The sequence below is a fragment of the Anser cygnoides genome, chromosome 23, assembly GCF_040182565.1.
Source record: "Anser cygnoides isolate HZ-2024a breed goose chromosome 23, Taihu_goose_T2T_genome, whole genome shotgun sequence".
Lineage (NCBI taxonomy): Eukaryota > Metazoa > Chordata > Aves > Anseriformes > Anatidae > Anser > Anser cygnoides.
Genome location: NC_089895.1, coordinates 1,703,039 through 1,726,649, shown reverse-complemented (window position 1 = coordinate 1,726,649; position 23,611 = coordinate 1,703,039). Strand labels below are relative to the sequence as shown.

At 43.9% G+C, this 23,611-nt stretch overlaps 1 protein-coding gene across 3 annotated transcripts; it reads left to right on the top strand.

The window, feature by feature from the left end:
• Nucleotides 1-547: 547 nt before the first annotated feature.
• On the top strand, nucleotides 548-19,006 carry LACTBL1 (lactamase beta like 1). Of its 3 annotated transcripts, XM_048048735.2 has the most exons (8): nucleotides 548-793; nucleotides 1,412-1,499; nucleotides 4,674-4,818; nucleotides 5,872-5,981; nucleotides 9,382-9,539; nucleotides 10,498-10,745; nucleotides 12,649-12,754; nucleotides 16,555-19,006. In XM_048048735.2, exons 2-8 carry the CDS (start codon nucleotides 1,455-1,457, stop codon nucleotides 17,531-17,533), a joined length of 1,791 nt encoding a protein of 596 aa, XP_047904692.2. In that variant the 5' UTR covers nucleotides 548-793; nucleotides 1,412-1,454; the 3' UTR covers nucleotides 17,534-19,006. The 3 variants fall into 3 exon arrangements, with proteins under 3 accessions (XP_047904692.2, XP_047904693.2, XP_047904694.2); XM_048048736.2 differs by lacking the exon at nucleotides 548-793 and having other exon boundaries at nucleotides 1,394-1,499; XM_048048737.2 differs by lacking the exons at nucleotides 548-793; nucleotides 1,412-1,499 and adding an exon at nucleotides 1,539-2,249.
• The last annotated feature ends 4,605 nt before the right edge of the window (nucleotides 19,007-23,611 follow it).

Here is a 23,611-nt window from a genome sequence, read left to right as displayed (position 1 = left end):
GGAAATGGAGAAAGAATGGGATGACAATACGTAACATGTAAAGAGCATGAGTTACCTACATGTGCACTTCTCTTTGGCTTTGATGGAATATTTCTGCACAGATTGTGGAGGAAAGCCTGGGGAGGTTGTAACAGGGAGAGAAGGAAGTAGGAGTTCCTAGAAATGGTGATCAACAAAACTGTGATGAGTTTGATCCACTCCAATTAGTGAGGAGGTTGTCTGCAGCCCTGTTCAGAAAAACTTGGGAAAAAATCTGGGGCACAGGCACAGAGCTGAATAGGCTCCACTTGAGTATTTTGAGCACCATCAGAGGCTGGACCACCATCAGAGATACTGAAATGAAGTGATGGTATTGAAGAGAATATCCTCATCTATGAACATCAGAGGAAAACAACAGGATGACAAGACCCATGAGGTTATTCCTGACATAGATTTGGTACATAAATGAGAGCATGATCATTCCCTCCTCTTCAGAGAGCATTTGTAATGTACTTTTACGTGATAATGGCAGTGCATTATGAATATTTACAGCTTACAGTGAGTAACCCCTCCCGCTTTTGCAGTCCCCTGTTTTCCACTCTGCTGTGTTGTTTGAGCCATGAAATCACCAGTAATACTCCCTTTTGGCTGCATCCCTGGACAGATGCTGCATTGCTTGAGGAGGGGTGAGGCATGGCCAATAAATAATCTGTGTTCAGGGAGGCTGATTGTTGGGATTAGTGCTTCAGATGCTCTTAACATCTGGAACTCCAAATTCATCATCATTGGAACCCAGAGGACAGCAGCAAGATTGGTAAGAGCTCTGACATGGGGGGTTTTGCCTATTGAATTGCTGCTGACAGGTATCAAGGCAAGAGGGAGCTTGTGGGGGGCGACAGCCATGCTATTATCGCAGCACTTCCAAATCTGTGATACAGTTTCTTGTCTGTGTTTGTGATTCCCAAAACTAAGTAGGGGCTTCAGGTCTTCAGGGACTGTAAGAGGAAGCATGGCTGAGAAGGTGGAGAGAGCACTGAAAGGACCCTGCTGAGCAGGCACAAAGGAATTGTGTCAGCCCTAAAGGTCTCAAAGCTCCAATTCATTGTGTTTGGGAGGTGGGATGAGGATGGTTTTGCTACTGGCGAGTCACAGAGCTTGAGTCCAGCTCTTGCACTGAATTCAAGATCCTGCCAAACAAGAGCTAGAGAGAGAGAAGGCATTACTGTGGACTGGGCTTTGGTTTATATCCCTATCCAAAACCAGTCCCTCCCTGTCGCTCTGCTGATCCTGCTTTGTTACTCTGTGCTAGCAGAAGAGCTTTCCTTGACTGGGCTTTCCTTGATGGGGCTTTCCTCCTGGTTCCAACTCCTTTTTATTTTATTTTATTTTTTTTTTTTACACTGCACTAACCTTTATTTTCCCTTCATCACAGGGTTTTATGAGTCTTTTGTTTGTGGAGACGGACAGCACAGGGGATGAGAAGAGAATTCTCAACAGCCATGGATGGGTTACAGCTGCGGGTAAGGCTTACCTCACGCAAATCACAATATTCCGCTCTCCTTCAGAGTCTCCAGCAGCTAACGGGAAGGAAAACACCAGCCACATCTACATCTAGTAAGCCTGTTAGCTGGACATGACTCTCTTGTTTATCACTGCAGGGGAACTATAGAATACTGTTCAGCGTTAAGTCCAGAGAGCACCTGAGCTCCTGGCTTAAGCTTCTCTACCTCCCTTTCCTGCAAACAGCTCAGCCTGCCCCCTCCCAAGCCTGCCCGGGGACTGCTGGCTGGAGCAAGTCAGGGGCTGTCCATCTCATGAGTTAATCGCTTCCTGTTCTGCCCGAAGGAGATGAAGCTGCTATAAATAGATTGTGAAGCCCTCATGGTTTCAGCTGTGACTCACACACATGGCAGGGAAGCATTAGAGAGAATTAACATTCAATCTCTCTCAGGCACTTTTCTGAGAGCAAATTCCATTCTGTCCCTGTTGCTTAATCTCCTTGCCCAGGGGAGATCAGCAGCACTTTCTGGAGGGTCTGAATGGGTCAAATGGACAGGTAAACCTGGAGCAGAAACATCATGGAGCAAAGGCTACTTCAGCTGGAGTAACTGAGCAGTGCCTGTCTGACAAGCAACTGCATTTAGGAGCATGGCAAGGAGCTCTGCTTCACCTCTACTGGGGCTGAGATCAGACAGTCTGGATTTGTTATGGCACACACACACTGAGATGCCCGACAACATCCTCTGGGACTGAGAGAGCTTCTGGTGATGGTATGTGCTGGGACTAGATGAGCATGGGGAGAGGGCAGTTACTGTATAGCTGAGTCTGTGTGCAACTCCCATTCCTTCCCCTCCATCATAAGTTTTCAGAGCTCAGGGAAAAAAATGGAGCATGCACCAAACTTAACTTTGAGAAGCTGGGTGATCTTGTTTCCATATGTATTTGAATTCATTTGCATGTGTCTAAGTGCTTGGTACCCTCACTCGCCCTGCCTTGTTGTGGTTATGCGATTAGCAATGCAGATCATTGAGCAATGTATGTGAGATGGAAAAAAAAAAAAAATTAAAAGAGAGGTGAGATCAGACAGATCTTGGAGTGGGAAATGTGAAGAGTCTCTTTGCAGGTATCTATCCACCTTTTTGTCTGCCTGTCTTACAGGTACAGGGAAAAAGCAGTAAGAATATTTTTTCCTGAAAGATGGCTGGGAAAGTAGTTCTTCCTCCCAGGATGATGAACCTCACACCTAGAGTTGCACTTTTGTGTATTTGGTGCCCCGTGGACAGAAGAGATATCCATGCCTGTAATTTCATAGTATTGCCATGGTTTCATAGCATTTCATCCACAAGGAGGAAAAAAAAAAAAAAAGAGTTTAGACTAATGGATGAGAGTTCAATGTCAGTATCTTTGGGCCCTCAGTTAGTGGTCTGGGGAGCCTGCCGTTTGTGAGATGAGGTATGTATCAGAAAATCTTTTCCTTTCGTGCTCTTAGACCCAGAAATCAGGATTTCTCAGTGAAGCAGGGAAAAAGGCAGAAAAATCATCTGAGAAACTGCAGATTGGTGGTGAAATCACCTTATTTTGATGGAGATAAATTCAAGGAAATCACCCCACGACTCCTCCAGGGGAAAGAGGGTTTTATCCAACTCCTTACTGCAGGAAAGCAGCGTCTCATTGCAGCTCTAGGAAACATCCTCCAACATAAACTGAAGCCTGTCAGTGTGAGGATGGTTAAGGAGATATCATTATGCAGGCTTCTCCTCAGAGCCTGATAAGGCACTCTATGAATTGTAGAACAGCTTGGGTTGGACAGGACCTAGTTCCAACTGTTTTAGATTGTTTATATCTAAGCGAAGCTCTTTTTGGTGTCCAAACAGATTCCTCTGTCTAGGAACATATGTGACTTAGCCTGGTATCTAGAATATGGACTGCATGTGTGCTGTGTCAGGCTAAGGCTTGAGTGGGTCTATCAGCTGAGTGGGTCTGCAGGAACCTGTATAGTCTTAAGCCATCCTTGAAGTCTTGATGATGTTATGGAAGAACCTGGAGTACGTTGCACCTTCAAAATGTATGTAATAATGCCTGAATTGGCTAAGGGCCTTCAGAAGTAACTGTGGCATCCTTCTGTTCTTGTACAGAAAGTATGCCACATTTGCAACCCAAAACTGCAACCCAGAGTTTCATCAGGGTCTAGATCCCCCAGAAGGATCCTTACAGAGCCACAAAGCCATGTGCAAGTCTGGCAGTGGCTCTACAGTTTACCTTGTTGTAAGTGACAAGGCTCAGTTGACTGCAGAAACTCTTGCATGAACTATCCTGTAATTCACACAAAAAAAAAAAAAAGTATTGGACGTAAATGGCAGGCCATTTGTTATATAACATTAATCACCAAGTTTTCAAACGCAACCTATTGATTTCTTACAGTAAGTGAAAGAGCAGAGTTCATGCTTAAAGACCTAATCACTTGTCATCTGTTCACTGTTTTTCTTTAACATTTATATGGTGGTCTCCCCAACCTTGATGGTCTCCAGTATTGTGAGATCTGCATCAACCTAAAATATTAGCCATTTTTCCAAAACATGACATTTGAAGATGTCAAGATTAAGGAATATAAATGATATAAAGGGAATTACACATGCAAAATAGAAAGTCAAAAAGTTCTATCATTCACGGTACGTGGTGAAATATATATCATTCTTTTATAAAAGCTGTATCTGGCTGGTGGCTGCCAAGAACAGATGCTGGACTCTGCAAAAACGGGGCTGGGGGTGGGGTGGAATAGATATCCAGGAATAAGTCGCGGTGGTTGAGAAGGTATGAAATGAGAGCTCTGAAAAATAATACTGCCAGTCTGGGCTGATGAAATTCACCTGCAGGAATGGAAAAAGGCAATTTATCAGCTGGTGTGTGGGGGGTGTTCTTCTATGAGAATCAGTAAGGCCAAAAAGGTGAGGAGGGTAATGTCTTGAAAAGCTCAGTGAGAGACAAGTTGTCACCTCTGGTTCTAATTACAGATTACAATAATTACAATGTGGTCTAGAATGCCCAGCTAGGTGTCACAAGAGTACTGGGATTAGTCCATGTCCCTGCAGTAGTGTTATTGTTTGATGTAGTGTGCCTCTTTCACCTCACTGGCATGCATGAGAGACCATTTTCCTCTCTCTTTTACTCTGAAATGATATCTTTTCTGCTTACAGCAGGCATCCAGCAGCCGGGGCCTCCTCAAGTTCATTGTTATGGAAGTGAAATGGATTCATGTGTTGGCCATCTTCTTCTTTCTGCTGTCTGTAGCTATGACAGGCTGCTTCCTGTGGCAGTACAGCCTCCCCAGGGTGGATCCCAGTGAGTAAACAGCTTTAAACCTGACCAATAAAAGGCCTTTTTCACTGTGGACATTTTTTCCCAAAGAGCTGACAGCACCCAGATTTACCACATGCTAATTGGTGCAAGAACAGAAAATTGGGTTGATGGGATGCTATTTAACTCTTCTGGTGTCCAGAGGAGCTCATGATCAGAAGAAAATCTAGCTCATGGATGGATTTGCCAATACTTCTGACTTCAACGTAGATTAAGTGATATACCAAGGAAAAGACATTTTATTTCACATGCCTTCCCCCCCCCCCTTTTTTTTTGGCATCTTAATATAAACATTACTCCAATTTAGAATGGATTCTGTTTCACACCTTACCATGTAGTTCATCTGATGGATTTGCTTCCTATCCTATTCCTCTGATCTTAGATCTTTGAACTGGTTAAGTCCCAAGTTCATACTACATGCTACACTGAATAAAAAGATCTTTGCTTGCCCCCTCAAATTTAAGATATGTCTCTGGACCATGCAGGATACAGTTAATTCAGAAGACAGCAAATACACTAGTTGATACAAATGTATTCTATTAACCATTGAAATTGTATTCAATTTTGGGTGGCACTTACAATTCACTTCTACCACTTTCTGAGGTTAAAATATGCATGGGACAACACTGTCCTCCTGAACCCAAACACAGACCCAGCTCTAGACAGTGACATGGCACTTTTACTGCTTCTAAATCCAGTAACAAATAGCCTCCACAGTGTTTTGTAGACCCAGCCTCTTACTCTTCCAGGTTACAGAGTCAGTTGCAGCCTTTTGCAGATCCTGTTTGTTCCATGTACTATATATATCACATTGGAATGAGCAATAACAGAGCACAATGATCTTTTCACGTCCTGTAGTATCCAAGATAGAAACAATTCCAGATTCTCTTTTTCTGTGTAGAAGTGTCTTTCAGCTTTGGACAATGCAGTCAATAAAGCTAGTGCCGACTGTCGGATGAGGTTAGAGATTCTCAATGATTCTATGATTTTCGGTATGTCTATTCAAGTCATGTGTACTATCTGTGAACTGTTTTCCAGACCCGTCTGTGATGGAAGTAAGATCAGAAGCTGTGCAGATGTGCCCCCGCTATCCGGAACCAGTACCACTGGACCACCCAATCCCCATTCTGAAGGATGCATTGGAGAAGGTCTGTGAGGAGAAGGGAACTGGGGGAGACATATTTCATGACTGTTGTTCTGAAGGGTACATAGGAGCCACTATGTATTTTGCCCCTGAGCATCACTGAGGAAGGAGGTAGGGGACAGAGAAAATGTATATCACATGAATCTACAAATGGGTATATAAAACTCCTTCACTGACCATACAGAACAGGTCCATAGGCAGTTAACTTAACCAAATAATAAGTTATGATGAATTGATATTATTACTTGTCCATCAGAAGTTCTGGTGAGCATCCATCAGCAGAAATGATAGCTGCTCTTGTTCTTGGCATCTTGTCAAGGCATCATTCATGTCCTGGGAAGCAGCTGACTCATGTAACTAGTGCCTATTAGCCAGTGACCATCACTTCCTGATTTTATTGCTGTACTGGCTTTCTTACATGCCACCATTTAAAAATCAAAAAGCTCTTGTAGCTAACTTCAGAAAAGGAGTGGAGGAAAAGGGAAAGGGGAAGAGGAAGGGGGTAGGGAAGGGGAAGGAAACCTGCATCTGAATGAAGGAGAGACCTGTTTTTTCTCAGTATGATATGTTTTCTCTGACATTGTAGTGCTGTTTGAAATTCTAGTAGGCTCTATTTGAAATGAGGAAATAATGTAGCATTTCCTTGACTGTATGAAGTGTAAGGACAACCATGCTTTGACAGGACACGCCTGATTCTGTAGACCCTGATTATATGATATAGTCTTCCATTTGTCTCTTTTTCCAGGCTGCAGAGTCCTAGCTTAATTAGTCATAGTGAGGAAGCTGTCCCACAGCTGTGATTGGTGTCTTCATTCTTCTTTGAGTACTTTCCAGTTCTAGCATACTCTTGTGGAGATGCAGGAAATCAGAACCCTAGACAGCATTCAAGGTGCAATTGGATCAGGGATTTATACAATGACAAAGTACTGTTTTCTGTTCTATTTTTTGTTGCATCTCTAATAATAGCTAATATTTGCTTTATCTCGTTTTCTGTCACAGAGCACTGAGCAAATGTTTTCATAGGAACATCCATCATAGACCCAAGGTCTTGTTCCCAAGTGCCCACAATCAGCTCATTGCCCATCTCTGTGTATGTGTGGTTAGGGTTGTTTTCCTACATGCACATCAGTTTGTCTACACTGAATTTCAATTGCTATCACTTCACATTCAATTTTATAAAGTCTCTATTGTTGTCTCTGATGTTATTGTAGAGAGGTATTTTATTATTCAATTAGAAGTCAGAGAGGTTGTAGGACACCAAGTGACCATGAGTCACCAAACCTTCCTTCTATATCCTCCTCAGAAATAAAGTATCCAAACACTTCATAACTTCTTTGAAACAGACTAGTGAAACTATTCCTATTTTGTAAATTAAATAAAGCACAAAGAACCTCATTACTAAATATATAGGAAGACATAGATATTGGAAGGGGCTTAGACACCATAGCCTAAAGATTGTCTTCAGATCATCTCAGGTTCTGCCTAGGTTTATGATTGCTTGAACCCAAATTAAAGGTCTTGCCTTACCTGAGATAACAAGCCTTACCTTGACTAAGGGCCTCACTCACTGCCAGAACAGGAATAGCTTGAGCATGAACACTGAGCCTGCTCAGCCTAATTCTGAGGCCACAGCACTGACTACTAAGCCATTCTTTTTTCTTTTCTGACCGTGTATGGGATTATTAGTACTGACTCCCCAAGGTCTGGGGTTGTAAATTCATGAATGCAAACAGTGCTTTTAAAACTGAGGTGGGGAGGGCAGCAAGCACTGTTCTCAATGTTGATATTCAGTGTCATGTGGTAGGATGTCCCCAGAGTAGTGGTAGGAGCTGGTCTCAGCATTGAAGCCTGTCTGAGCTCTTGCGTCTCCCTGGGATGCTCTGGCTTTTCTACCTCTATTCCTGGTGCTAATTTCCACTGCTGGTTGTCAGTGTACCTTACCTGCTTATCCAGAGAGGAGGTTCTGAGGATACGACTGGGCTTGGGCTTTCTTGTCTCAAACACTGGGCTTGAAAGAAAGGCCATTTCTTTCATCTTTAACCGTTCCATGTAAAAGATAACTTATGTGTGATGATGACATCATACTCACCGAGTGACTGGCTCTGGGGCAGACATGGTCTGCAGCAGAGCAGGGGATCACAGCATACAGTGGGTTCCCTACATCAAGGCCTCTCGTGGCAGCTGAGGGAGCCACGAGGACCTGGTAGCCTTCACGAGGGCAGCTGATGAGGCTCTGTTGTACAATGACAGTCTGTAGGGAGGGCGGCACACAAAGCATGGCATGGCAGTTTGAGCAGAAGGTTGCTCAGGCAGGGCAAACAGGATGGGCAGAGTATCCCTCCCCTCTCAGGAGACCATCACACCTGATGTCTGCCTTGCAGACAACAAATCTAGCCATGGTGTCCGCCAGGCAGAAAGCTCTTGCCAAAAAGACTGTGGAAACCCAGACCAAATGCCTCCCCAGAATTGCAGCTGTTCAGGTCTCCGGCTCCAGGGAGTGCCTGAGCCTTTTGCTACCAGTTTTGAACCTTAACCGTTCTGTGATTCTGTTGTGCTAGGGGAGGTTTAAGTTGGAAACTAGGAGAAATTTCTTCTCAGAAAGAGTGGTCAGGCATTGGAAAGGGTTGCCCAGGGAGGTGGTGGAGTCACTATCCCTGGGGGTGTTTAAGGAAAGGTTGAACATGTTGTGTAGGGAATTGGTTTAGTGGGCAATATTGGTGGTAGGCAGATGGCTGGAACAGATGATCTTGGAGGTCTTTTCCAAACTTAATGATTCTATGACAGTTTTGAGAAAGTCATAAAAGAGTAATGCATTCTCTTTGTAGGAGGTGGGGGGAGCACAGTGGCTGATTAAGTCTATATAACCCTGGAACAATAGGAAGCAAAAAGCAATCACAGCCTTCTGTGTTCAGTACTGTTCCTCTGAGTGTAGTTTCAACAATACTTTTAGCTCTAGCATGTTTGATGGCATGTGAAGTATCATGGGATATTTGAAAGGTCTGGATCTTTTTCTCATACATATTTGAGCCTATATATTAGTGTAAATAACAGGTGCACCATAAAATTTAAGAAGAAAGAAATTGCAATTTTTAGAGTTTCAGCATTTTTTAAAATCATATAAACATCATAGATATTATCAGAATGAGCACCACATTCCTCTAAACAGTGGATGTGTAGACTTGAAGAAAGAAACTGCATAATTCAGCATAGGCAATTCAAAGGAACAGGACAGATAAAATATATTCTTTTGGCAAAACACATTTGAAAAATCACCAGGCTGTGTATACTCTCAGTTGCTTGATAGTAAGTAGGGCTGATTTTCTGCATCTAGCTATGCCTGTTACAGAGTATATGCATTATTAGACTCTTCATTTGGATATTTGTCATTTCGTATCATTTTCCAGGTAGATATGATGCTGCGGCAAAAGATTCATAGCTCTGGTCTCCCGGCCATGTCTGCCATTGTTATCTACAATGACACTGTCCTGTGGACGGGCAACTTTGGAAAGAAGAATGGCTCAGATCCCTCCTCAGTGGTGCCCAACGAGTATACTATTTACAGGTGAGACCTGTTTCTACTGTGTTATATATGAAACATACGGGTTGCATGCTATCAAACGTTATCCTCAAAGTGAACAATTTTGAAAAGTTTTAGTAGCTGTGATTAACAGATACACACACACACACACACTCCCTGTATCATAATACAATCCCTGCATAGAGAACCTCGTGCTATTTGTTCCAGAAGACCTTTTCCAAATTTGACTCTGTTCTGTCACGAGTGGTTTTCCCCAGGGGTCGCTGTTGGGGCCCATCCTTTTCAATATCTTTATTGATGACTTGGATGAGGGAATTTAGTGCGCCCTCAGTAAGTTTGCAGATGACACCAAGTTGGGGGGACATGTCAATCTGCCAGAGGGTGGGAAGGCCCTGCAGAGGGACCTGAGCAAGTTGGGTCGATGGGCAGAGGCTGATGGGATGAGGTTCAACATGGCTAAGTGACGGGTCCTGCACTTTGGCCACAACAACCCCATGCAGTGCTACATGCTTGGGGCAGAGTGGTTCAAAAGCTGTGCAGAGGAAAGTTCTGTAGTCCAATGCACTACTGGGGTTGCATTTAATCATGTAAACATCATAGATACCACAAGAATGAGCACCACATGTCTTTTACACAGTGGACACGTAGACTGAACAAAAGAAACCACATAATTCAGCATAAGCAATTCAAATGAAGAGTGCAGTTAAAATATGTTCTTTTGCCAAAACATATTCAAAAAAGCCTCCACCCTGTGCAGACTACTCCAGAATGTTGAATAGCAGACCATGAAGGCCAGAGTTAAGGATATTAACCTGACCTACTTTCCAGCATGTTAGCCATTCTGTTCTGAATTAATAGAGGTATTGGCATGTAAGTCTACAGGCAGTGGGTCAGTTTGGTACTGAGTACTGCTCGTACTGAGCATCTGTTGTTTTGTTTCATGGGTTTCTCAATACATCTATAAATGTTTGTTACTTAACAGAATTGCCAGTGTATCCAAGATCTTTCCAACCATTATGTTGTACAAGATGTGGGAAGAAGGGAAAGTCACATCTCTGGATGACCCTTTGGAACGTTATGTCCAGAACTTTGCCATTAAAAATCCTCTGGGAAGGTTCAAGGCATCAGAACAGAGATATACAGCAGATGGGCTGATTTTTTTGGAAAAAGGCTCAACATCACTTAAGCCATCTCCTGTTACCTTGCGCAGAATGGCCAGCCAGCTCTCAGGTGAGGCATCACAGATTTCTAGGTTGGAAGAGACCTCAAGATCATCGAGTCCAGCTTGCTGTCGATCCCTGCTTGTTGTCTGCAGACCACTGTGCCACTTGAAAGAGACCACAGAGACAACAGATCATATGTCAGGGATAAAAAAGGCAGCTCTTTAGGCCATTTACCAGTATGGGCTCTGCACTTCTCAGAGGTCAGGAAAGACCCTTGGAATCAAGCTGTCAGGAGCTTCATGAAGTGATTAATGGAAACTCCTCCAGGCCACCTGTTCAGAAAGGGGCCAAGCTGCATTGTGGGCAGGGGAATTGTTTTTCCCATACAAGATGAATATATATTTCTTTCAACGCTGTAGCCTGACCTGAAATCAGTCTCAGATTGCATAACAGTTTTTGTACTCCAGCCCGGAGTGCTCTTATTTTTCTGAGATGTAGAGTTGAGGGTCAAAGTGGCACCAAACATTTCTACTTTGATCAGATAGACCTAGATTGCTGAGCTAAATTTAGCTGTCAGTGTGCTTTCTGATCTGGGATTCCTGAGCTATTAATAGCTTTGTACTTGCTGGCAGGAGACTATTAGTCTGCTGCTACTTTCATACCTGGGAAAATCTAACGTTAAGGTGGAAAGATTTCACAGGACCCGGGAGATAAAGGTCCTCTTGAAATAAAGTTTTTAATACTTGACTTGGGGATTCCAGAATTCACTGATCAAAGACACCATGCTGAGATCTTCTGCAGCAGTTTCATTGAACTCTGTAGAACTTGCATTATTGCAGATTGGAATAAATAACCTAAATTAGGACGTGAGATTAAAATAATCTGTAGGCAAATTGCAGTACCTCAATACAGAGCAGAGCATCACCTGAAGCCAGCCAAATAAGGGGTTTCCAAGGACTAATTAGACTGAAGTCTGGAAATATATCTGTTTAAAAGACAGAAAACACAAAGTGGCCTGTAGCAGTAGGAGACTGAAAGGAAGGCCTTTGCACAAGGCTGCCCAGCTCCTGGCCATGGTGATGTTGCTCTAGCCATCCTAATTATGTCTTGAGGAGCACCAACTCTGCCTGGTTCTATCTGGCTCTTAGGAGTGCCCAAAGCCAGTCTGGCTGCTACTTACAGGAGTAGACTGTGCTGGGGCTGCAGCTCCCTGCCTTGCTGCAGTTCCCTCTCATCTGGTGTCTTGCATCTCAAGCTCACGCAATGGAATTTTTCAGAGATCAAGTCTTCTGTAGAATGGCATAAAGAACAAAAATCTGTTTAAAGGATCTGTTTAAAAATTGTTTTAAACTTCATAGGCAAGGGAATAATCATGTGGAAATACAGACAGGGATTTCCCTGGCAGCCAATATGTCCTTCACTTCCAAAATACACCTGGGTAGTTTCTATTTTATTCACCAAGGTATTTTTGCTGAATGTAATGGTCCAGAGTTAGTGTTGGGGCAGGAATTACATTACCCAGATTCAGTGGTCTATGACTTGAATTTTGTGGCTTGCAGTCCAGCACAACCAGGTTCTTGCAGCACATTTGCTTTGTTCATATCTGCATCATTACTGTTTCCATCTTGCCATTGAATCTTGCCTTTTGATTGCTCTTCACCAGATTCAACATTTCCTGGATATTGTGGTTTAACCCCAGCAGACAGCTAAGCAGCACAGAGCCACTTGCTCACCCTTCCCACACATTCCCAGTGTTTTTCCCAGCTGTATCACAGAAGAGAATTAGAAGGGCAAAAGAAAGAAAGCTGGAAATCTCTTGGGTTGGGAAGGGAAGGGACTATTTTTATGTTGAATCCAAAACACAGCACCATACCAGCTACAATGAAGAAAATAAACTCTCTCCCAACCAAACCAGAGCATTGGACCATAACTGGTGTCAAATTGTGGGATGTTTCTTCTCCATGGTACAGGTCTGCCCAGGAAGCTGCGATCTACCAGCCTGCTGTGGAAAGGCAATACACAAGATGCTCTGGCTCTCCTGAAAGATGATATCTTGGTCGCTGATCCTGGAACCAGGTCAGATGTATTCACTGATGGGCTTTTGGTTTGGGTTCATGTTCCATACTGACATTAATCTCACCTATAGACTCCATGGCCCATAGAAAAAGACAACTATTCCTAGAAGGAGATTCAGTTTACCCATCTGCAAACACACTTGTCTTAGGTTGGAAAGAGTTACTTTTAGAGGTGCCAGGTTCTTTTTTGATTGAGTATAGAGCCTGAGCGAGAAGACTAGATGGGGCAAATTAAATCAATATACTTAGGTCCAATGAGCCTTAAAGTGTGAAAGGTACAGATTTTCACATGTGACCAGGCAAGTTAAACCAGTGAATTTAAACTGTCATAGATTTTACTGAAAGTTATGCTATGTCTGTAGAAATTTGCACATCTCTTATTATAAATTCTACTAACAGTTGTTAACAATTTCTGTAGTCTGTTAAAACTCTGTTATCTGAACTGCAGTCAAACAATCAAACTTATGAAAAAGAGCTAATGGGCAGTGGATAAGGGAAAAGATTTAGACTTAAAAAAAATCAAAGTCTGCAAAATTTTTAGTGATTCAAATTATATTCTGAAACATAATTCTGAAATATATATGTTCTGAATTCAATTATATTCAGAAATAATTAGCTTAGGGTTATTAAGGATTCTATATCACATGAAGCCTGTAAGCTTAGAAAACTCTTTCTGAAAACAAATTAATAGTTTGGTCGTGGCAACCTTGTGTAGAGTTCTGTCCAATATCATGTAGGAGGTTAGAATATATGTACCTTTTAAGACTTGAGTACCAGATAGAAAAGTTATCTGCATTGGTATCTATGTATCATGCTCACCATTAAGATACATGAGGACATCCACTCACAGTATCTGAACCCCTTATTACTTCATGTATTGTTTATTTTAACTCTGTGTCACTCTTCCTGGATATACTCACAGCTAACATATCATTCTTCCGAAAGGAAATTTATAATCATTGCTATGGAAAACTGAATTTTCTATCACACCAGGATGAGGACGATAATGAATTATTCTATGAGGTATTAAGGGATATCTCTAGATCATCTGACCTTGTCCATATGGGTGACCTCAACTTCCTAGATGTTAACTGGGAATACCACAAAGCTGTTACAAACAGGTCCAGGAAATTCCTAAAACACACTGGAGATAACTTCTTGGTATAAGTACTAAGGAAGCCAACTAGGAAAGGTGTCCTGCTTAATTTGTTGCTTGTAAACAGAGAGGGTCTTGTGACTGAGGTCGCAATTAGTGGCCATCTTGGCCATTCAGTGACCATGAAGTAATTGAGTTTAAATCTTTGATGATACAAGGAAAACTGCCAGCAAAACATCAACCCTGAATGCGGGTACAGCAGATTTCAAGCTACTCAAGGAAGTAGGTGTAAGGTCCCCTGGATATCTGCTTTTGAAGGTATTGGGATCTATCCGTGATGGTCACTTTTTAAGAGTCGTCTCTTAAAAGAGCAGGAGCAGGTAATTCCAAAGTGTCAGAAGTCAAGCAAGAGGGGCAGAAGTCTGTCTTAGCTGAGCTTGGATTTTTTTCTAGAGCTTAGGCGCAAAAAGAAAGTCTATGGACACTGGAAACAAGGTCAGGCGTCACAGGAGGACTATGGAGATTCTGTTCACCTTGTATGGAGAAAATTAATGCGACCAAAGCTCAATTACAGTTGAAGATGGCCAGTACTGTGGGGGGCAACAAAAAGGGCTTTTTAAAGTGTGTTAACAGCAAAAGGAGGACCAGAGAAAACGCTGGACCATTACTTGATGAGGATGGTCACCTCACAAATAAGAATGTAGACAAGGCAGAGGCACTTAATGCCTTCTTTGCCTCTATCTTCAACACCGATGACAAGCCCTGGGACCCCAGATGCGCTGAGTTGGAGGACTGTGACGTGGAAACGATAAATTCCCAGCCAACTCCAAACATATGCAGAATTTGCTGCTCCAGATGGATGCATGAGTCTATGGGGCCCAATGGGATTCATCCCAGGGTACTCAGAAAGCTGAATGATGCCATCACGAGACCTCTCTGAATTATTTTTCAATGGTCTTGGGAGTCTGGAGAGGTCTCTGTCAACTGGAAGATTGCAAATGTCCTAGTTTCCGAGAAGGGTAAGAAATTGTTACATGTGATCTGCACAGAGGACTCAAATGTGTAATAAAAGGGTGGCAGATGATACTAAATTTGGAGCTGCTGACTGCCTGGAGGGTGGAGAGGCCTTTCAGGGAGATCTTGACAAATTAGAGGGCTGGGCAGTCACCAACAGCATGACATTCAACAAGAGCAACTGATGGACTCTGCACCGGGGACAGGACTACCCTGGGTATATATACTGACTAGGGGACGAGAGGCTGGAGAGCAGCCCTGCAGAAAAGTATCTGGGGGTTCTCGTCAACAGCAAGTTGAATCGGGAGTCAGTAGTGTGCCCTGGCAGCCAAAAGGATCAACCATAGCTGGGGTGCATCACGCATGTCATTGCTAGCCAGTCAAGGGAAGGGATTGTCCAGCTCTGCTCTGCACTGGTGCAGCCTCACCTTGAGTTCTGTGGAAGGACATAAAACTATTAGAGAGTGTCCAAAGGAGGGCTGCAAAGATGGCGAAGGGTCTAGAGGACAAGACGTATGAGAAGTGGCTGAAGTCACTTGGTTTGTTCAGCCCAGAGAAGAGGAGACTGAGGGGAGGCCTCGTGGTGGCCTGCAGCTTCCTCACAAAGTGGGGCAGAGGGGCAGGCACTCATCTCTTCTGTCTAGAGATCAGCGATCGAACGGCACCAACCCTTCTGGAGTTCAAGAAGTATTTGGACAAAGCCCTCAAATATATGGTTTGTTTTTCGGGTGGCCCTATTTAGAGCCAGGAGCTGGACTCAATGATACTTATAGGTTCCTTCCAACTACCTATTCTATCATTTTGTGATAATATATTTTTCTGGGAATGCTGAACTTCAGCCCATTTCCAACATAAACTTTTAGTCCTATGTGTATTTATTCCTGAGGTAAAATATGTATGTACACATCATGGTTTTATTCATCTAGATGAGCTGGAAGTAGTTGAAGTGGTTCCAAATTTATGATCCAAATAGACCTTAGTGAGGTGTATCTTCACACCATTTAAAAAATATCAAACATTAAAACACGATTTCTGATATTTATTTTTTTTGGAAACAAAATTGTCCGTTCATGTCTTTAAACTTAATTCAAGTGAAAGTCTTAATGCCCTTTATGTATATTACCGACTCAAGCACTTAGATGTCTTTAATCTCTCACCATTGCTGGATACTGGTTTAGAGACATTTAAGTGCTTTTTAGATGCTTTTCCTATCTTAAGATAGCTTAGGTCCTTCAGCGGTTGCACCATGTTAAATCTCCTGAGGCTCACCTGGGATTTTGAGACCTTTAAGGTAAGCATGTCTAATTCTTGACTCTGCTCTTGGAAAGAATGAAGACATTCTTTTTGTGAACAACTATTAGACAGTAAGTCAGGATATGCAAATATATAGGTTTTTGCTTAAAGGTTTTTTGTTTGTTTGTTTGGCGTTTTCTATCTCTGGCCTGCTTTCTAACCTTAGCAGTTAAATAGCTCAGCTGATGTTCATGTCAGAAATTTCTCGTTCCTGAATTAATTACAAATCAAGACATTAGCACTTTTTCTCTGTTACTGCCTTCTCACTTCTTTCTCCTTCTCTGATAAAATCACAGTCTTTCCCCAGATGAAAGAGACCTAGCCATTGTTTTAACAAAGTCATACCTACACTGCATCACTGAGGGAAGGCTGATGCAGATATATTCCTTTCTTTTCAGATGCCACTACAGCAATTTGGCCTTCTCGCTGATGGCGCATGTACTAGCTGACCATGCAGCTGAGGGACAATACCAGCGCTGGATCTCAGAGAACATCCTAGACCGCTTGGGCATGGAGGACACTGGCTTCGACATCACACCACCGATCCGCTCCCAAATGGCTGTGGGTTTCTACGGCAGCCAGCAGCCAGCCCCTCTTTATGACCTCGGCTGGTACAGGCCTTCTGGCCAGATGTACTCCACAGCTGCTGACCTTGCCAAGCTGGCAATGGTCTTTTTGGGCACCTATCACCGTCATCTCTTAGAGCCTGACACAGTGAAGACAATGCTGACACCTCTGTTTAAGTGCTCCACTGAATACTTTGCTAACAAGACTGGCACACCCTGGGAGATTAATGAGCAATTGGGTTATGATGTCATTAGGAAGGATGGAGACCTTGATGGTTATTCAGCTACCTTCTCACTTATCCCCAAACTCCGCCTGAGCTTCATTGTACTGATGGCAGGGCCCAGGCCTCAAGGTGAAGATATTGTAACTCAGACATATGAGTATCTTATTACTGCCATGGAGACTGCATTCAGAGAGGCAGAGAAAACCTTGTCTCCTCCTCCAAGTCCAGTCCCTTATGTTGGTTACTATACCTACTCCAACTTGACTTTCTATGAGATCAAAGTTGGACCTGGTGGGGTGCTGGTCATGCAGCAGTTTGGGCCTCACGTTGAAGAGCTGATCCCTGAGAAATACCGGACAATCAAGCTCCATCACCTGGAAGAGCGTGTCTTCCAAGTTGTTTTTGACAAGGAGTTCCCTTGTGTTCTGCATCTTGGCTCTGCTTCCATCTCACTGGAGACCCAGAATGGGCAGCTCTTTAATTTTTATCCATTTGATCGCAAGGGTTTGTCTCCTGGGTTTGATGCACCAGGGCTAAACACATACAATGTACTGCGTGTACTTCGTAAACCTGTATTCTATAGCTAAATGTCCCTTCTCCTTTTCTGACCATTCCTGGGAGATGGCTCAAAATCTGCATCTTACCAGACTCTCCTGTCTGCGTGGCTTTATGGATGCCGCTTGAAAGGGAAAGATGCTGGCAAATGACTCTCTTGTCCAACAAATATGTCATGTATCACTTCTAAAATGACTGCGATGGTTTGCCACCCCTGGCACTGCATGACAGACTGGCTAGCAATGGAGGATGCCTACAGAAACAATAAGTGGGAATGTGCTGGATGGATGGTGTTTGTATGTCATAAAAAAAAAAAACTTGAGCACTTAGGTCTTCACACATTTACTGCCTGTATAATTACCATTGTGGTGATTGACTGGTACCATCGAAGGGCTGGGAATTATTATGATTATTTTTGCCTCATTTTGAGGAATCCAGTCTGCAGTCTGAGTGCCAAGATAAAAACTGCTACTGTCATGACATCACTCCTGACCTAAGATCTTCCTGACAAGATGGCCCTTTACAACATCCTTTGCTCCTAGCTGATGTATTACAACTGACTTCACTTTGCTTCAGCAAGAGGGACGTATGACATGAAATCAAGCCACAACACATCACTATATTCATGGCACGAGGGCATAAATTTACAGGCAGCGTGAAAAGCCTTGGTTGTAAATCTGTAAGGTTTTGATCATTTGTATCATACATCAACAAATCCCTAATTCTTTCCCTCTGCTTTAACATCTGTCATCTGGCAAAATGACAGCTGGCGATAATTGGTATTTGTTATCATTAGGACTCTTCTGCCATCTCCTGGGCGAGATGTGTAAAAACCCGACATTTTTGCGAGAGGATGCATTAGTAAACCCAAAGTTACAGATGGAAATTTGAATATTCATTTCTGCTCTTTTGTAAAGAAAACAAATAAACGATAGCAAAGCCAATAGCCAAGAAGCAAGCAAACTGATACATAGATTTTATTCAGTTTCTAAGACTTGAAATAATTTGATTTATTAGTAGTCTTAGGGCACAAAGGAAAAATAATTAAAAAAAAAAAAAGTTATGCTATTAATGATTAAGGTAGGGTTATAGACATACTTCTCAGCCAAAAGTAGTTTTCATCTATACATAAAGCCTTGTCCAAATAAGACAACAATTCATTAATATTAGTAAGAAAATTCTGTTGGAAATATTGAAAGTAATGTATTTTCCTTTTTAACCCCAACTTTGTAATGTCAGCATTCCCAGCACCATACACAATGACTAATATTCTTAAGAAAATCACTGAATTACTTACAAGCCATTTAAATCAATCTAGACTGAAATACGACTGCTTTTGGGGGTTCCCACCTCCTAGTTCCCAGCCTGGCATCTCCTAGGTGTGGTAATGCAGTACTAAGTTTTGAATATTTTTTAAAATGACCATAAGTGTGAGTGCTTGTCCTTGGCCATTTCCTCTATTTCTTACCTGTGTAACACTGACATACACTTTGATAAATGTGTTGCTCTGCTGGACATCTACACCTGTCATGAAAACTGTTTACCTGCCTATCTGTTTGCAATGGTAGGAAAACGGTAGGAAAATATAAATGCTTTTTGTAAGTCTAAATCTTAGCTCAACTAGGAGCAAAGGATAAGACCCAGAGAATCTTCTAAAACATTTCTATTAGATTTGTTACAAAACAGAACTTTCTTGAATAAGGTACATTAAGTTTCTGACCAGCTCAGAGTGAGCAGAGATGGAGTTGGTAAAACTTACTGTAAAAGCCTTCCCCTTCCTGTCTTTCCTGTCCCTTTGTGGGATCCTCTGCTGAAATCTTTTTTGTTTTGCCTCTGCCTTTCTGGCCAGACCATCAGTGTGCAAACCACACAAGCAAACACCATGAACTTACACCTCTTTTTCACCACATACCCCTCTGCATTCCCAGGACTCATTTATTTGGCTTGTTTGACTGTTCCCAATAAAGGCAAACCTCAATCCCTCCACTCCATGCAGCTTTTAATTATATCTGTCATGGAAGGTTTGTTCAATGAATTTTCATCCCTTTGTCTTGACTTGCCTTGACAATGCTCTCATTTTGAAGAGGATTTCACTCTGTGAGAAACCAGGCTGGACTAGGACTGGCCTCAGAGCAACATCTCTTCCAGGAAGAGTCCTTATTTTGCCTCTAGGGTTCAAGAGGAGGCTCGTAGTGCATCCCCGTATGCCCTGGGAGGCCTCTAGGGCATCCTAGAGGAAACTGGAGGTCACTGGGAGGCATTCTGGGGGAGCTAGTGGGAACTGGGTGGCCTTGGTTGACCTGCGGAGGATCTAGGGTGCAGGAGACAACTACAGGAGGCCTGCAGTGTGCCCAAGAGTGTGCTAGAGAGCCCTGAGAGGCCTCCAGAGGCCATGAGGTTCCTGGAAGTGTCCTTATTTTGCTTCTAGGTTTGAAGAGGATGTTCGTAGGGTAGCCTAGAGTGCCCTGGGAGGCCTCCAGGGCATCCTAGAGATATCTGGGGGTCACTGGGAGGCTTTCCAAGGGAGCTAGTGGGAACTGGGTGGCCCTGGTTGACCTGCGGAGGATCTAGGGTGCAGGCGAAGACTACAGAAGGCCTGCAGTGTGCCCGAGAGTGTGCTAGAGAGCTCTGAGAGGCCTTCAGAGGCCACAAGATTCCAGGATCAGTCCATATTTTGCCTATAGGGTTCAAGAGGAGGCTCTTAGGGCATCCTGGAGTGCCTTGGGAGGCCTCTTGGGCATCCTAGAGGAACTGGGGGTCAGCAGGAGGCTTTCTGTTGGGGCTAGAGGGCACTGGGTGGGTACTGCCTTGGTGAGTGTGACATTAGTTTTTAAGTCTGTGCAGCAGAAGGCCACGTTTCAGTGTCTTGTAGTGTGTTTTGACCCATCAGTGTAGCCTTTTGGTTTTCAGATAGCCTACTCAAGTGCCTAATTGCACCTGTGAGTCATGTTATTACATGTGGGTTTTTTTTGTTTTGTTTTGTTTTTGTGTAATCTCTTATGCTCCTAAATTATTTTTGCCTATGGAAAGAAAGGTTTGAGCTAATTCCAGTTGAAATCGTTTCAGTTACTTGCTTGATCATATTGTCCTTTCAATATTCAAAGCTGAAGCAAAAGCACAGGAATTGTTGCTTCTAGAAATAGCCCAGTTCTCTGTGCTGTGCTTTGCACACTGTTGAGCTAAGCCCGATAAACAAAAACAACACAGCTGCTGCTCATCCTTCTTGATTTCTTTTTATTATTATTATTTTATTTCTTATTTTTTTTTCCTTTGACCCTCCCTTTCCCAGGTGATTGGTTGGGTGCCAGGTGGGCCTAATGGGGTATAAGCCACAGGTGTCCCATCAGAGAGCTCTTTCTGCCCAAGCTGCTCTTTGGGGTAAGTGCTTTGTTTTTCCTTCAGCCAGTTGTAGGGTTCTTTAGGTGGGTCAGAGTCTGTGGGCTGATGCATTTCCAAGTTGAGAGAGGTAAGCGCGTCTTTTTGAGGTAACAACTAGTAGGATCTTTTAGAGTAAAGCAATCTATATAATAGTAGGTACCTTTATTGCATACATCTCTTCTTCAGGTGAGTAATTTTTACAGCATGCTTATGGATAGGAAGATGATGTTACTTCGCATGTTTGCCCTGCGGTTCTAGGACCCTTATGATTTTTGCAGAATTACAGGGCTTACTGTGAATGTGACCTTATGTCTTCACCTGTACATCAAATATTATCAAAGTTACAACCTTGGTGGTAAAGTGATGGAGCAGGGTTTAGGGGAAATGTATCATCCAAGTTCCCTGTGCCTGTATGTATGTGAAAACAGCGGCTGTAGGCACGTATGGTGTAGTCTTTTTCAGGGTTAGGGACAGTTTATTATATTTTTGGAGCTTTTTCCTGCTGTTCTGCTGGCTCTCTAGGACCTTCTGGAGGCGTCGCAGGGCCTTGCAGTGTACTCTAGCACCCCCTAAAAGCCTCACTGGACTCTCCAGTGCTCTCTACAGTATCCTACAGCTTTCCCAGTGTATTCCACTGTGAGTACTCCAGTGAGGGAGTACCACAGGAGCTAAAGGTCACTGTGTGGCCCTGGTAGACCTGCAGACGATCTAGAATGGAGCAGAGGGCCACTGGAGTCCTCCAGTGTGCCCTAGATTGTGCTAGAGACCTTTGAGGAGGCCTCTGGGGGCAGTAGACAACAGGAAGCAGCCCTGGGAGGCCTCTAGGGTGCAGGAGGATGTTTTTAGCACACTCTGGAGCGCACTGGAGTGTACTGGTAGGCCTCTAGAGCATGCTGGAAGCAGCTGCCCTCGCTGATACGAGGACAAGTTCTCCTGGGAGCCCATGCACAGCTCCTGCACTCCTTTGCTTTCCTTGGACCTTCTCCTTGGATGCTCCGAACCAAACTTCCTCGGCCACCTCTGCAGGTGTCCCCACATATGCAAGGCTCTGATCTCAGCAGGAGGTTTCTTTAGAATAGTGCTTGTACTAGGAAGCCCTCACTTCCTCATCCCATCTATGCTTGGAACAAACAAACAAACAAAAAAAAAACCCACCCCAAGCCCACGCTGCAATAGCCTCCCAGCTAGGATAAAATCAATATAGCAGCACAGATTTATCCCAGCTGGGCCCACACAAGTGCCCAGTGCAGAAGTCATGCCATAGCATGAAGCTGTGCTTCCTCCTCAGCTCTGCTGCACCCCAAGCTTAGGAGCATCTCAGTTTCACCCCAGAGCTTTTGCTCCAGAGAAGATTGGATCAGGACTGCATCCTCCACAACTAAGTGTTGTGGCAGGTTTTGTACGCTTGGTTTGGATGTGTTTTCCGGGGAAGTGAATCTGAATTGACCAAAGGAAAATATGTTTTAAAAACTGCTTTAAAATGAGGTCCAAATCCTAGTGTTGCCCCTGCAAAAGCCTTCTCTGCTCCAGCAGCTCTGTTGGCCTGTTTGTGCTCTAGTCCCCCACCCCCCGGGCTGTGTTTCTGGATGCATCTGCAGGAGATCATGGTTTCCACCAGGTCTGCTCTCCAGTACAACTAGTGGGGAAAGGAAAACCAGGTTGTCAACAGCCACCTGCCAGTGTGGCAGAGAAGGGGCTGGTGAGCTACAGTGGACAGAACTGGAAGGCTGAGACCTCAGTGAGGGTGCCCAGGCAGCCTAGTGCTTAATGCAGTAACCTCCGTTACCACAATCTGTTCTTGGTCCATCCTTGAATGGCTCCTCAGGGCAGATTTTGGACAGAGCTGGGCTACATACCTTCAAAGTTTTTTGTTTTTTTTTACTGCAAAACAGACCTCCATCACTTGCCTCCACTGAAGCTCAGGTTGCTTCAAAAGTAGGTGAAGTCATCATGTTCCAAACACCCTGAACTGCAACTCCTGAAGCTTATAGGACTGATCTTGCTAAATCCAGCTCACTTTCACCATACACCAGTGAAAGGTCCACGTGGCACCAAGTGAACTGAGGGTACTGCCACCTTGCCAGCCTCACCCTGCCTGTGTCCCTGAGGAGGGGAGCACCTGGGCAGAGGCGCTTCCCAGAGCCCTGTGAGGAGCACTGGGGGATGCTGCACCCACTCCAGCAATTGAAATCTCACATGCAGCCGTGGTCTCCCTGCAGTTGGTGGCAGCATGGGTTTCTCCATCTTTTCCTGCCTCCTGGCTCTCCAACAAAGTTCCCTTCCTTAGGAGGACACTACACAGACTAAAAACCTTATCTCGATGAAAAGGTTATCTCCATCCTCGCCATGGTCTTTCCTTTTCAGCCCATCCCCTTCATTGTGGCAATTCCTACCTTAACCGAGATTCTGCAAACCCTCTCCCACCCCAGTACCCAGAGAGCTGCTCTACAAACTTGCACAGAGCTTGGGCCTCAAAGAAGAGGGGCAATAAAAGGCAGTAAGAGCCAGGCACTAGCATGGCATAGCCCCTCCAGGAACAGATGGGACCATTCCTCACAGTTAGTTTCAGGAAAGGGAGCATCATCTGCTCGTTTCTGAGGGCATGACACTGCGTGGCCAGACTGGAGGTTTGCAAGGACTCTGCCTGCCTTGCCCAGGGAATGCTTGATCCAAACACCCTTGAAAACAGCCCACTGGTTTCCAGCCAAGGTGCCTGGGTTCTCTCCTCAGTC